The sequence below is a fragment of the Musa acuminata genome, chromosome BXJ1-3 (genome assembly GCF_036884655.1).
Source record: "Musa acuminata AAA Group cultivar baxijiao chromosome BXJ1-3, Cavendish_Baxijiao_AAA, whole genome shotgun sequence".
In the NCBI taxonomy this organism is placed as follows: domain Eukaryota; kingdom Viridiplantae; phylum Streptophyta; class Magnoliopsida; order Zingiberales; family Musaceae; genus Musa; species Musa acuminata.
The window spans coordinates 2,132,245-2,146,685 of record NC_088329.1 but is presented as its reverse complement, the minus strand read 5'-3'; the positions used below and the strand labels follow the sequence as shown (position 1 = coordinate 2,146,685).

The 14,441-nt window shown below is 36.8% G+C and overlaps 1 protein-coding gene across 18 annotated transcripts; it reads right to left on the bottom strand.

The window, feature by feature from the left end:
* Positions 1–332: 332 nt before the first annotated feature.
* Positions 333–11,755, bottom strand: LOC135615990 (AT-hook motif nuclear-localized protein 7-like). 18 transcript variants are annotated; one of them, XM_065115192.1, is made up of 10 exons: positions 11,443–11,751; positions 11,026–11,334; positions 8,525–8,652; positions 7,743–8,129; positions 7,485–7,549; positions 5,903–6,266; positions 4,967–5,019; positions 2,068–2,202; positions 1,548–1,709; positions 333–650 (listed from the first exon to the last, which is right to left on the bottom strand). In XM_065115192.1, exons 4-10 carry the CDS (start codon positions 8,077–8,079, stop codon positions 579–581), a joined length of 1,188 nt encoding a protein of 395 aa, XP_064971264.1. In that variant the 5' UTR covers positions 8,080–8,129; positions 8,525–8,652; positions 11,026–11,334; positions 11,443–11,751; the 3' UTR covers positions 333–578. The 18 variants fall into 18 exon arrangements, with proteins under 18 accessions (XP_064971264.1, XP_064971283.1, XP_064971284.1 ...); XM_065115211.1 differs by lacking the exon at positions 8,525–8,652 and having other exon boundaries at positions 5,903–5,986; positions 6,074–6,266; positions 7,743–8,072; positions 10,916–11,334; positions 11,443–11,749; XM_065115212.1 differs by lacking the exon at positions 8,525–8,652 and having other exon boundaries at positions 5,903–5,986; positions 6,074–6,266; positions 7,485–7,531; ... (1 more) ...; positions 10,916–11,334; positions 11,443–11,746.
* Between the last annotated feature and the right edge of the window lie 2,686 nt (positions 11,756–14,441).

Below are 14,441 nucleotides of genomic sequence, written 5' to 3'. Positions count from 1 at the left end.
AACTTTTCAAATTTAAATCATTTCTCAAGTCGATGATAATACATTTATAAGATCACTTAAGTATTTTGTATATATATATTATATATATATATACGCACACACATCAAATAAGAAGTTGTATGAAATATCTTTTTGTCTAGTAACTGAAACAAAGTTAAAATGACCTTAACAATGCTCACCAGCTTCGGCACCATTCAGGATTTACGGAATTAGTTGCGGCGGTCCATCATAAGCTGTGAAGCAGACAGTTATCATAAAAATTCTTGGCAGTCAAATGAGCATGAATAAATGATTGCAATTATATGTTCAGCATGATGGCTAAAATAAAGAAATTAGTCTTCTCAATGTTTTTCTCATGCAGTCAGATCAATTTTGCAAATGGGAGACAGATTTCATTGGCAAAGTTCACAGGAATTCGATCATTAACAGCCAACAAAAGATAAGATAGGAAGCAAATAGGTTCTTTGTCTTCCCCGGTACACTTGATAAGTGGGAGAAAACCTGAGAGGAGATGGAAGCCATATCGTTTCCCTGAAATGTCATTGATTCATAAAGAGTTCTTGTTGAGTCACTTGGCATCACACCATAAATAGATTGTTGGCCAGCATTGCCACATTTCCTCCATTTGGTAGAAACCTACCCAATACAATCTGCCAAGATAATAAGATTTGTCTTTGGTCACTTCAAAACTCTCTTTAGCACAAAAAGGTAAGGCATCACTAGAAGATGACAACGAAACAGGAACAGGAGAAGTATTGTCCTCTTCAGTTTATATAATGTTTATATTCTAATATACACAGTTTCTTCGTTACGATAAACTATACCATGACAGCATGTGGACACATTTTCTTAGGTAACCGATGCCAATTCTGACTGAATAAAAAAGAAGCAACAAAGAGATTTATGAGTTCGTTCGTTCGTTCCGTGCAAGTTTCATTTTTCTTAGGTTGAGATGTATGGTCTTCCTACTAAAAAAGTGGTGTTTAAACTAAGAATGAAAGTTTCCCAGAAAAATTACATGAAAAGTAAGAAGCCTAACTTGGTCATTGTATGCTCATAACATGAAACTTCTTCATATGCTTATATCGGTAGGACAAACAAGGCAACACATACAAGAAGCTTAAAGAAGGTAAATGTAATTAATGAGATCACCAATTACTACCGATTACATGCAAGTCAGGAAACATCGGCATCGTAACATAATTTTTATCTTCAAAGTCCCAAGAAATATGATGCACAAATTATGAAGAATGATAAATATAGCACATTAATTAACAGTATCCTTGATTCAAGGGCACTGATCCCAGATGCTATTCATATACAAAACAGGTGTTTTTATCTCATATTCTATTTAACAAATATATAACATCAACAACTGGGTTTAGCATCTCAAGAATAAATGTGCTAGTTGTTGACTTGAAGCTCGGAATGGTTTTAAAGTTTTTTAAATGAAATTACAGTATTCGGTGGCTCATATTAAATTATTTATGATAAATTCAAGTGTACTGGCTTAAACAAATCCCACTGCAGTATAAAGAGCGACTCACCAGGACCGAGGATGCAGCCATCATAGGTCCTGCCAAGCCACCACCGAAAACATGTCCATCTGCACGAGCCAGCATAACTCGAAGTTCACCACTATGTCTACTTTGATTGCAACTCTCCAATGGCATGAATGAACCAGACAGTTTCACAATATCAAATTGGCCCTGTGTATGAGACATAACAATGTTTAAAATAAGACAATGCACTTCTAAAGCTTAACATGAGAGAAAAATCAGTTACAGATCCATCAAACACAGGGTTTGGGTCCTCTCCGTTGATTGGACCGGCCACCGAGATGGCTGCTGTCAAGCAAGGTGGAGCATCCATGATTGACAAGTTGACACAGTACTGGATGTTACCAAGTACTGAGAATTTCTCAATATTATAAAAAAAAGTATGCATCAGCTAAAAAACAAAATGAAATACCATCAACGCAGCAGAAATAAAATCTACAAGCTTTCATGCTATATACCAGAAAATTGAAGGAATATGATTCTGAGAATTTCAGTAATAAGTCATAACCTCATATGTTATTGTTCCAAGAGATGCTGCTGGCTTCAAAAGTGTGACCCTAGAAACAGTGCCATTTGCTGAAAGAATGCAAACTGCATTTGACCCACTTTTTTGGCAGAAAGAAATTATCTTTGAATATATATCCTGGAATAAAGACAGGATGTTATAAGAAGAGTAAGGCCTTAAGACATGACTTGCAAGGATTGTTTTGAATTTGCTGATTCATCACCTACTCTTTGAGCAGAAGTTTGTGATAATAAGTAAATGTATGATTAATGCGAATCCAGGAAACAAAAACAGGAACATTCGGATTTAGAAGGCACAATATTAATATTTCCAAAATCTAGGTGTATATGTTTGGGAATGGAAGCCAGATTAGCCTGGTCATATCGCTAAATTTAGCTGTCTGCTCATACTGCTATAGAAAAAGTGGAAATGAACTTTTCTATCTTCAACGACATATTGCAATGTTATATCAATATGCGTACCGGTTTGAGAGGAGACAAGTATGAAGATTGTGTTAGGATCAAGAGTCGGCACTAAGAGGGGGGGGGGAGGGGTGAATTAGTGCAGCAGTAAGATAACGATGATTTAAAAACTTTCGTACGATAAAACCATTTCCGACGTAAAACCGTTTTCGGAAACTTAACTTGAAAGCTAGTTCGTAAAAGCATTGAAGGCAGTAAGCACTTAAAGAGGTTTGCGGTAAAGATAAATTGCACAAATGTAAATGCAAACCAGTTTTTAGAGTGGTTCGATCAACGTGACCTATATCCACTTTCGGTTTCCTCCTCCGACGAGGTCACCGGCGTCCACTAGAAGCCTTCCTTCAATAGGCGAAGGCCAATCACCTTTTACACCCCTCTTCTCCTTTTACCGGGTTTAGGAGATAACCCTTACAAGCACTCACTCTCCTCTCTTAAATAGAATTCTAACACTTAGAGTTTGAGGAGGGAATTTCTAAGAGATTGCAACGACGTTTCTTTGCTTTTAGACTATCTGTGCTTGTGTGCTTTAACCAGGGATGAGAGGGGTATTTATAGGCTTCAAGTTGATTCAAACTTGGAGCCTAAAACTTTCTCATCCTGGGTTCTCCGAGCACGGGCGGTACCACCGCCTAGTGTCAGTTTGACTGACATTGCCCTGGGCGGTACCATCGCCTGGGGGTTAGTGTTGGGTGGTACCACCGCCTAACACCCTGCCAGGGACGATTCAACCGCCCAGACTGGTGGTACCACCGCCTGACATAGTCTCGAAGACTGTGCCACGACGGTGAGATTTCTTGGGGCACTGTTTGGGCTTCTTATTGGGCCCAACACAGTTCTTACATGGGCCTGGCTGGCCCCTAATTGGGTTGGCCCAAATCTAAGCCCAATTACGTGCTAACTATGAAATCCTAAGACATTTGCTAAGCTAAACAAGTCCCTATGTCTATTCTTCCGGTGAGCTTCCAGCGATCTTCCGGCGAACTTCCGACGATCTCTCGGCAATGTTCCGGCGGACTCCCGACAAGCTCCTGGACTTCACGACGATCTTCTTAGCGAGTTCCGACGAGCTTCTCTGGCAAGCTCCGAGACTTCTCGGCTGGTTCCGCCAGAACTTCCGACGAATGTCCGGACTTCCAACGAACTCTCGAACTCCCAACGAAATCGCGTCCTTGACTCTGGGGCTTCATTTTGCTTCATGCCTTGTTATCGTAGTTAATCCTACACATGTAAAAACATACTTCGATCTAGACAATTAATACTAAGCATTAATCAAGTTGTCCGGCATGTCATTGGTCCCTCGACGCTTCGTCCGATTCTTCGGCGCATCGTCCTCTCTTGTGGCCTATTGCCCAATCGGCCAGTTGATTCCGCAACTTCGATATCCTTAGCGCAATATCCGCTCTTCTTGGCCCGATGCCTTAATCCACGACCCGAAGCCTTCTGTCAATACGTCGACCGATCCACTGGTCCGACGTCCAATCTTTTGACATGTTCTCCTCTGGCACAGCTTGATTTTTCCTGCTTTAATTGTCTCATCCTGATCGAAGTATCCTGCGTCACTCAAAATGCAGATTAAAACATAAACACTTATCGATTGGTTTCATTATCAAAATCCGAGATTTAACATATTGAAGACATCAAGATTCAATTTCTAAGTTTTTTATTAATCCTTGGTTTTAATTTTCTCAAGTTTTCTTTTTTCTTTTTTAAATTTTTATTTAAGTTTTATGAATTTCTTGATAACCTATTCTGTGTATAGGTCAAAATCACCATCTGCTATATTTAAGAAAAGGCTACAAATTTGAAAAGAAGCAACATATATTAACTCAATGAATATAAGGAAAGGTTTGCAAGCCTTTGGCTATTACAAATTTCCTTAAAGAAGCCACCCACGGATTAAATATAAGCATGAAATTGAGAAGTAAAGGAGAACCTATGCAGGAAAAAGTATAGCAAAAAAGAATAATATTGCTGATGGTCACACAAGAAAATATGTTCCAAAAACACAATAGTTCAACTGGATTAGTTATAAACCAGTATATAGAACAAATATTTTCAATATGAACAAAGTAAGAGTTTCTGACTCTATATGACTCAAGCCTAGACACGATCATAAACAAGGATAAGTAATATGGTGACATATAATTGCAAGCATCTCTCGGTACCACCTTAAAAAAAGGTAAGCCTGCGTGCGTCAACCCTCCAGGCCCACATTAGCAGATGCTTTGTGTACTAGGTACACCCTTTTTTTTTTCCAATACCACGTGAACAAAATATCAAAAACTTCTCTATACATAAATCTTTATCGTAATACCCAATTTCCATGTTTTGCCAAAGCATCTTAAATAAATGAAATGACATAAGCAATAAGAACATAGTAATGTAATATGTGTCACTCATCATGTGGGGAATAATTGTACCTCATTAGTCCTAATGGTAATAACATGTGGAATCAAACAAGTCCTGTCTGGTCCTGCAAGTGTTTGTTTTACATAATTTAATTACTAAAAGCGTGATTTAAAGCATACAGAATGAAAGTAAAAGAATACTTGATATATGATATATCGATAGCACAAGAAATTCAGAAACTTTGAAACTAAGATATGAAGAGTTCTTTATGCACATAGTTGTAGAAAAGTAGCAAATAATTCATATTATGTTAAATGAAACACTAAAGAAAACAGACATGCAAAAGGTGGCTAGGGAAAAACAAAGTCAAATAGCTGGATGGACTTCTAAAATTAGATGCAGTGCTTTTGTGTACTCAACAAAGAAGCAACACAGAGAAACAATGATAAACAAAAACAATGGAGTATGAAACTGCATAATTAGACTCCCCAGTGGAAGGTACTAAAAAGTCCATCAAAACTACCAATTCATGATATTTCAGAAGCATTAGTTTCAAATATAATTCCATTATTCTATCATAGAATATCTGGAACTGTATCAACTATCATAATAAGACCGAGGCTGAAGTTTGTTAGCAAGATCCAAGCACGAAACTTTAGAAAAAGCCTTCTAAACCAGACAATCAGAACTAACAGATCTAATTGCTTTGGAAATAAAGAAAACATGTAGTGATAATTCCATTAATCTACCACAGAATCCCTGGAACTGAATTAACAATAACAGGTTCAAGGCTGAAGTTTGTTACCAAGATCCTAGCATGACACTAGACAGAGGCCTTCAAAGCTGGATAACCAGAACTCATAGATTTTATTGCTTTTGCAATAATGAAAAAACAAACATCATGAGCTAGGAATGCATTGACATGTTGTTTCAAATATCCTTGAAAAGGCCCCAAGGGAAACAGATTAAATCTCATGAACTTCCATATTTGTGATTCTGTGAATTACCTGGACCTCTGGTGTGTTGCTTCTTTCCAAAACCTCCTGTCTCATGCATTACTTTCTTAGTGAATTCGGTTGTTGGAGTTACAGCTGCAATGGTGAAAGGATCCAACCCTTCAGCACATAATGGGGTTGTAGCAGCACTTGGAACAGCAGTCGAAGCTGAGGCTAACATACCAGCAAACAAATATTTGCTTGGCTCTCCATAATTGTTTTGCTTCAGTAACTCTTCGTTATTTGGTGGACTTGTTGCAGATGGATTGTTCCTGGTGTCTTCAAATCCTTGACCGGGATAAGGATGACTACCCTTTGGTCTAAAGATCATTGAACCTTCCGAGTTTGGCATTGATTCAATGCTCCACTCAGAAGGCTGATATCACAATGAATTTCTCAGAATGATAATAGAAGTGCATGAAGTATGATATCTCAGATTAAATAACCAGTAAAGCTATTACAGCAAGTTAATAGAAAAGACAAGTTTTGTTGAGAAGAGTTGCATAACAGGAGAGTTATGCCAAAAACTTTGATAGAATTAAGTTACTTATCATCATAGTTTATAAAGTAAGTAAAAGAACAATGATCTCTCCATGTGGAATGGTTCTAAAGTTGTTTTAAGTCAAAGCATGATTAGTATCTTAGTTACCAAAACAGTAAATTCTGAACAAGAAAATTTGCATTTATTATCCCTCTAAAAGTTTTCTTGCACTAATGCAAGTAGCAAACTGATTACTTAGGCATCAGTTTCAAAATAAGAATATAGAAACATATTTAAAACAACTTTACAAATTTAGATGCAATTAGAGGTTGCATGATAGAAGATATCATCGAACTTAAAAGCTTCAGGTTGAGTAACATAGGAGCGTTATGGGGAGCCTTATTCAAAACATCTACTCCAAAATTTAAGTTCGATAAAATGGAAAGAAAAAGAACACAATAACAGAAACAAACTATAATATTGCTAACATGTAGAAATTACAAATCGCACCAGAAACTTGAAATTTTAACTCCAATTTTTAGTAGAGGATGCTTTTAACAACAACATTAGCATACAAAAATCTCACAGAAACAATTCTTATAATGTTTTGTGTGAATTTAGATAGTAGGAAGTTGTATGTACTGTGAATAGTCAAGTATATATGTTTAAGAGATTTATGTTCTCTTGCATTCAAATGGAATCTACAATTAAACAGCATATGTAACACATCTCAAGGCATTGGTAAAATAAGAATTTTCATACTCAGAATTTGGCTCATAGACTGTCAATTTGGAAATCTCATATAATTAATTAGCTATTGTATGTGCCTAAGTACTGAGAAAAACAGTTTTCTAGCTGTGACTAGCCATACATGATGATTGATTAGATCACTGAATCTTTTCCAAAAGAAAAGGGAGAATAACAAAAAGATGAAATCAATTACATTTTTCCCTGTGGAAATGCAAATATCTGGCTCATTACAAGCACTTGAAGGACCAAAAAATATAGCAAAGCAAAGTACACAATGTCTTTCACAATAGAATTGCAACTATAACATAAGAAAATTCAGACAGTAACATATCTAAAAATTATCGTTGGGGAAAAGATATATACATGTTCATGCAAAACCGAAGCATCATGTGAGCCAGATCCAGTCCCACCTGATCCAATAGGTAACTCTGTAAGATTATATAAGTCAAATGATCTACTTAAAGCATAAGGAAAATTGTACAAAATAATAAATTAAGATAATAACTCATCTGATGTCACTATAACAAGAAACCAACTATTTGAAAACTCTGTACCACATGGAAGCATATAAAATCACAGTGATCACTAACCCAGTAGTAGTAATAGTAAGAAATGGATTACCAAGGATATTCATGTATTCCTGTTTGTTATAATTCCCTCCCTCGTAGGTAGCTTCTGATATGTTTCTTGCAATTGAAGGGTACCGAGGAGGAAGTCCCCAAGTGCTCCATTGAACATCAGCCTGTGATCCTTCCAGTGCAGCCACAACATTATCAGCAAGACCATGATTGGCTGCCAACATATCCTTCTGCTGCAATAGCTGATTTGTTTGTACTGCACTTAATAAAGAGGGACTGCCACTATCTCCTGTTCCCCTTTGTCCATGAGGATGCTTGCAATCATGGAACTGAGCTGGGTTTCCATGCTTGCTAACAGTGGAAGTCTCCCCACCTGACATAATTCCCAGCTAGGTCTGTAAACCAAATAATGAACTCGAAGAACTTATTCCTGAGATTATCAAACACCAATTAAAAAATATAAGTAAATATAAAGGTAATAACTTTTTTTTAAAATAAATGCTTTATATTTTATTCTTTTCTTTCAACTTTTAAGGTGTCTTGCAACAAAAGCGAGAGAGCAACAATTTTATATAACGTATGCTAGAACATGGTCAAGGACCCTTTCAACAGATATTGACATGGAGAGTAGATAATATGCCAACTGTTAAACTAATGCCTCACAATACTACGATGAGGCGATGAGTTCCACAAAAGTTCCAAATGATAAAATCCAACAGTTTTCAACAAGAAAGAAAATAACAACTAATTCTTTAAGTAATCTTTTTTTTTAAATCTAAAAATTGTTAGAAGAACAGCAGGCACCATAGATGATAAAATTCTTACGTCTCTGCATTGAGAAAAAAAACAAGGTATAATAGGTAGATCAGTGCAGCTTCTATTTTTTGACAGCATCAGATTGCAGAGAATGAACTTATACTAATCGACTTGGTCCTTCATTGAACATAAGGTACCTAAAACCAAAATAACTAAGTGTGTCTGAATCAACAGATCAAATAATCTATAAATAACTAATAGTAGTGAGACAGATCTAACTTCATGAGAAGTATTTACATGCAATACCACACGAGATATGTGGCTGCTCATCAATTAGTAAGCAACAATGCATATCTCAGATTCACGTTTAAAACCCTGCCAACAAAGCATAAACCCAAATAAAGACTTCCTTCTTGATGTACATTAGAATCATAATACTAAAAAGCAAAAATAAAGATGCCAATAGGAGCTCTTAGTGTTCCTAAATTTCCCTTATTTGATGGTCCTTCAAGAAATGGGCATCTAGAGAGCTTTCCAACCTCTTTTCCAGAACTATTTCTGTCTTATGGTGTACTGTTTCCAATGGCAGTTCCACTTATATGATTAACTTCTATAAGTCATCCTCTTCTTTTTATTGTTCATTTTGCAATTGTATCCCAAATGCAACTTTCAATATTCCTATTTTCCAAATTTACTTATACTCACAGACTGTAGAGATCTAACAAGATTTTCAATCCAATACTAAATTGTACTAGTAATGGGCTGCTAATCTGTCTTTATGCACAATTTAATCACAATTCCTTCCATGTGATTGGTTTCTACCGGAAGCCTTCTAACTTTTTGACTTTCCATTATGTATACCTCTTATTACTTTAGTGCAATTTCATTTCTGTGTCATGCGTAGAAATATAACATTGACTATGATGTTACATTCGTGAACTGAGAATAAGCAAACCAGTTTCTATGGTGCCAGAGATATGAGATATGTTCAGATGTTTAAATTGAAATTTGAATGTGTACTAATTTTTCTTTCTTTTTTACAATATCCCATCCATTATCTCTGCCATGTGCTGTTGCACGTACATCATATTGGATCAAATAATAATAGAAAAAACAATATGTTGGGTATTAATTCCAGAAATGACAACAACAGCAACTATTATACACTATCAACAAGAAAATAAATAGAAGACATGTACTATGTTACTAAATCTTCATTTAGAAATGAGAAGCCATGCCAGAATAAACTAATTTTGCCAAGATGAGAAACTATCCAAAAACTCACCTTCCCCAAGAACCAAAAAAATCTACAAGCCAAAGAAATAGAAGAATCTTAGTAGAAACAGAAGAAGATGCATTTTTGGTCGAAGAAGAAAGACAACCGACTCCAGTCGGTGCCCTCAAAGACTAAGAACTGAGAACAAGATGATAAACAAAGAGAAAAGTATATCTTCCCATTTATTCTGCAAGATTTTACTATTGAATCAGTTCATTGAACTGTTATAGGTGTAACCAAAAGTTGGTTGAAAGATACATGCATCATCTGTGTAATCAGTGGCCCAACACATCCTTAAACTCGTTTCCATGTTTTTATTGAAGGAGACAAACAATTTTTTTTAGTTTCTTATTATATAGTCTTTCTCAATAAATTTCCTTTTCTTAAGAAAACATATATCATTTCACAAAAAATTGCTTTCAAATCTCATTTGGCTAATAACTCATATTTTGCAATATAAAGGATGAAAATAAATGCGTCAAAATAAGCAGGGGCTTGAAATGTAACAACTTGCCATTTCTTTGAAGATGTTTAGGACCACAAGTAAACTTATCATCAAACTACTTAATAACTTCATTAGGTGGCAAAATCAAAACAATGCAATGTTAACAAAATCACTGGATACTGTATTTTTTATTTCTTCTCATTTAGATGCATAAAATAATTATATCATTCTCATATGTCTTAACAAATTATGTTAGCATATCCGTCTAAGATGTTTGTCTTACTGAAACAAACATGCAAAAAATTTGTGGTTACCATATACATCTTAGATGTTTGTGTTACTGAAACATACATATAAAAATTTGTGGTTCAACCAAATAAATCAGTTTAAAACCAAACTAAAGAGCATTAATACTCATCAAAATACAATCGAAAAAAGAAAAACAATAAGCATATACATGTATTACAGATCAAACCACCAATTCTATAATTTAAATAAATCAGCAAATTTTGGCATAATACTGATTTTTTATGCATGAACAAGCTTCAACAAGTCTTATGCCAAAAGCAGCTCGCAAAATCGTTCCCACACATAGCACAGATGAGGGAATAAACAGATCCATGTTATCAAGTTAATGTTAACCAAAGGAATGCTTTCTATGTTTTGAAGTCGAACTTCATATTGTGGATCAGAAGCTAAATAGTCAACCCCATATCGTGTGGTAAAAATATCTGCTCACCGTTGATTAGGATGCTCATCAACTTGTCTCTGAATCTCGAAAACAATGAAATAGCCACACCCATTTTTAACCTTTTCTGCAATCCAATATAAGTGAAGATTCCAACTTACAAGGATGAAACTGAAGGCAACCACCAAGAACATGTGGACTCAGAACTCGTCATTCCGAGGTGACAAATGAGAGAAACCCTCGATCATCGAAGCGATTCGCAGGTCGCATCGGACCAAATTTGATGTCGAACGTGACCGCCGTTCCGTACTCCAGCTCCGATGCCCGATCATTAGCGCCGTGCGGCCGTTCCATGGAGGAGCACCCCGCCCATGCCATGGGGTCATCGTAGTCGAGCCGACCGTCGGCCAGCGCTTCCGGCAAGATCCGAGGAGATCGGCCATCGCCATTGCCGCTTGAACATGTCAAACCTAGTTTATCGGCATTTCTCGAATACGTAAAATTTTATTTGTTTTTATTGCTGGGATATAATGTTATCGAACTGATGAGATGCATTCATAGGGATGTTGAAATCTAACCGAGAAACTGCAGCTTGTTCCGGAGTTCGGCGGAGATCCAAGAAGTGGATCTTCCTCTCGAGAGAAGGGGATCGAGGATTCTTCTTTCGATGCTCATATTAGAGGATACTCCCATCATTGATGGAGAGATTGGAGTTTCATGAGCTCGGAGTGCAAGGAAGGGAGAGTGATTCTTGATCGAGTAGGAGGAAGAGTTTTTGTTTCTTCTCCCTCTGAGACTTTCTTTTGAGGTGGGAGGAGCGAGATGGCAAGATGGTCAAAGAGCACCGGTTGGTAGTTGGAGTGGCGAAGAGCTGTTTCGTTGAACGTAAAGGGTTCTATCACAGTCTTTCGCTTTTCATCGCATTGATCCTTCTCGGTGTTTGTGTTTGTAATTTACCATCGAGTACAGCAAATACGTTTGGTCTCCATAATGTCTCGTTGAGTTAAGTGATGTTTATTGCCTAATTCTCTTGGGACTAATTATATATTATTTTTAAATTAATTATTTTTAATATTACGTGTCTATAATTAGTAATGAAAAACGATTAGATATATTTATCCTGACAATTTTATTAATAAAAAAATAAAATATAATTTTAATATTTTAGTTGGTAGTGGTGGACGACGTTGGTGGTGACAAATTATGTCACTGGAGATCATTGGTGACCGTTATGGATGAGCAGAGCGACGATGAAAGGATCGTTCGGTAACTGCGTTAGACATCGACACAGATTATGAGTAGCTCTCATCTTTTATCGTTGCTCTCTTTATCTACAACAGTCGCCCGTGTCTCTCAACAGTGGCATCATTCACCACCACTAATGTCATCCATCATCATCAACTAAAATATTAAAATTATATTTTTATATTTTATTTTCATATTTTATTAATAAAACCGACAATGAGATAGTAAATAGACATAAATATTTTATTTTTATAATTATAAGAATATTAATATATATTTTTAAAGTATAAGGATTAAGATGATAAAGATAACTAACTAACTACGAGGTATAATATACTGTTAGCTCACTCTCTTATCACAACAGTATCATAATCTTCCTCTGTAGTGGAATCATGCTCAATGATTTCTTAGCTTTTCAAGGGACCAAAGTGTAAGAAAATCTCTCGGAAGAGAGCTAGAAAGAAACAACCATATGTCTCTCCAAACATTAGGATCTATGTTAGTATTGTCAACCTTCATCCACAAAACTCATATTAATCGATTTTTATCATTGATAGAGCATATTTCGGTACTACCCACGTGGCGATAATAAGTGGCCACCTTGAAACCGACATGGCACATGCACGCCGACATGGCATATCGAACTCGTACGCAATGACTAACCATACCCACATCGCTTGGGGTTGTATGAACAACATCACCCAACATGGAACCATCCACACCAATACGAGGTGGCATCGCACAGTGCGGAACTGTGTAAGTCGGTCTGCGCCATGTGGAGCATATGAGCCAACCACTCGGGGGATCGACGGTCATTAACGAGCCCCGTACGATCGACCCCATATGATAGGTATAATAAAGGCCGACCCCCTAGCTAATGACAAGGGGTGGTCTTCGAGCACTCAAACATGCACAAACTCATCCCAACATCATCATACTAACTTAAGCCTCGGAAGAGTCGAGTCAGGATTCCCCCTCCCGACTTCGACTTGCGTGCAGAAACCCAACAAGGAAAAACAACTCCCAACTCAACCTCGGATTGACTCGACAAACAACGTCATGACCTGACCTGATACCGACCCTCTCCAATCGGGAAGCCACATGGATGATCTTGCGCATTCCGATCGGACCGAGCCATGCTAACAACTCAGCCACGATGAAAAGTTACACAACAATCATGATTAAAATTAGTTTGTTTGAATGAATAAATTTGAAAAATATTAATCATCAAACATATCTTAATATTTTTAGCGTCATGTATGATGCAGATTAGTATTTCACATTTAAAACCAACTTACGGTAGGTAACTAGGATTAGGTATACGCAAACTTTTAATTTGGAGAGGGACGTGCATTTATGTAGGGAGAACTATATGGCTTTCGACATGATGAATAATAACTAACAGTGTCACAATTATAATAGTTGCATTTAATACACCATTAATTAATATAAAGGTGAATTCTTGAAAAAAATAACTAACTTTGAGAATTTTCTAAATAGAATTTAAACTTTAAAACATTATTATCTTTTTTTTTAAATGATCATTCTACCCCTCATCGACCATCGTCATATGCTTAGCACATAGTTGCGCCTTCATCTCATATATCACCCCCTTTGTCAGAGACACCCTCTCTTTGGACCCTGTTAGACCTATTGGACCAATGACGGAGGCATAGTCTTCATGGCTCCTCTACGGCTAGCGATGGAGGTTACAGGCGAGCCACCACCCCCTCTTTTTCGTATGTGACCAATGATAAGGGGGGGTTGCAGGTGAGATAGCGAGGGGCATACCCCCTCTTTCCACACGAGAATGGGGCATGAAGAGGCTATACGATTCCTCCGTGACCGGCAACAAAGGTTGCGAATGAGGGTGAGTTACCCATCTCATTTCTTGTTCACGACAAATGATGAGAGGGGCTGTTGGCAATGGGAAGGGCGCGCCCCTTCTTACCACGTCAGTAATAATGAGACTACGTGGCTCCTCTATAATTAGTAACGAAGGCACAAGCAAGAGTGTGCCACCCCTTCTTCCTCACTTATAATTGATAGCGAGAGATGACTATGGACAACAACGATCATCATTGAGGCTATATCTGAAGTCGAATAGGATCCAATTGAGAGACTTAGCTTAAAAATTGGGATGATTGGTTGATGAAGATGATGAAAGTATCGATAAAATGATATTTCATATGACTGGGGATATTCTATGGGAATTCTTTAAGGTTAAAAATATTGTATGAGAAATTCTCAAACGTAATAATTTTTTAAGAATTCATCATAAATATAAATTGGTCACATCTCCAAATATAATTAGTATAAATTGCAGAATAAA

What these genes read in the sequence shown, in the direction of transcription:
- LOC135615990 (XM_065115163.1), bottom strand. Translation starts at nt 10,979, where the DNA reads ATGGGTGTGGCTATTTCATTGTTTTCGAGATTCAGAGACAAGTTGATG. An exon ending in GATGAGCATCCTAATCAACG is followed by an intron (nt 8,073 to 10,915) that starts GTGAGCAGATAT and finishes GAATTATGTCAG; the next exon opens with GTGGGGAGACTTCCACTGTT. An exon ending in GCAACACACCAGAGGTCCAG is followed by an intron (nt 5,020 to 5,902) that starts GTAATTCACAGA and finishes AAACACTTGCAG; the next exon opens with GACCAGACAGGACTTGTTTG.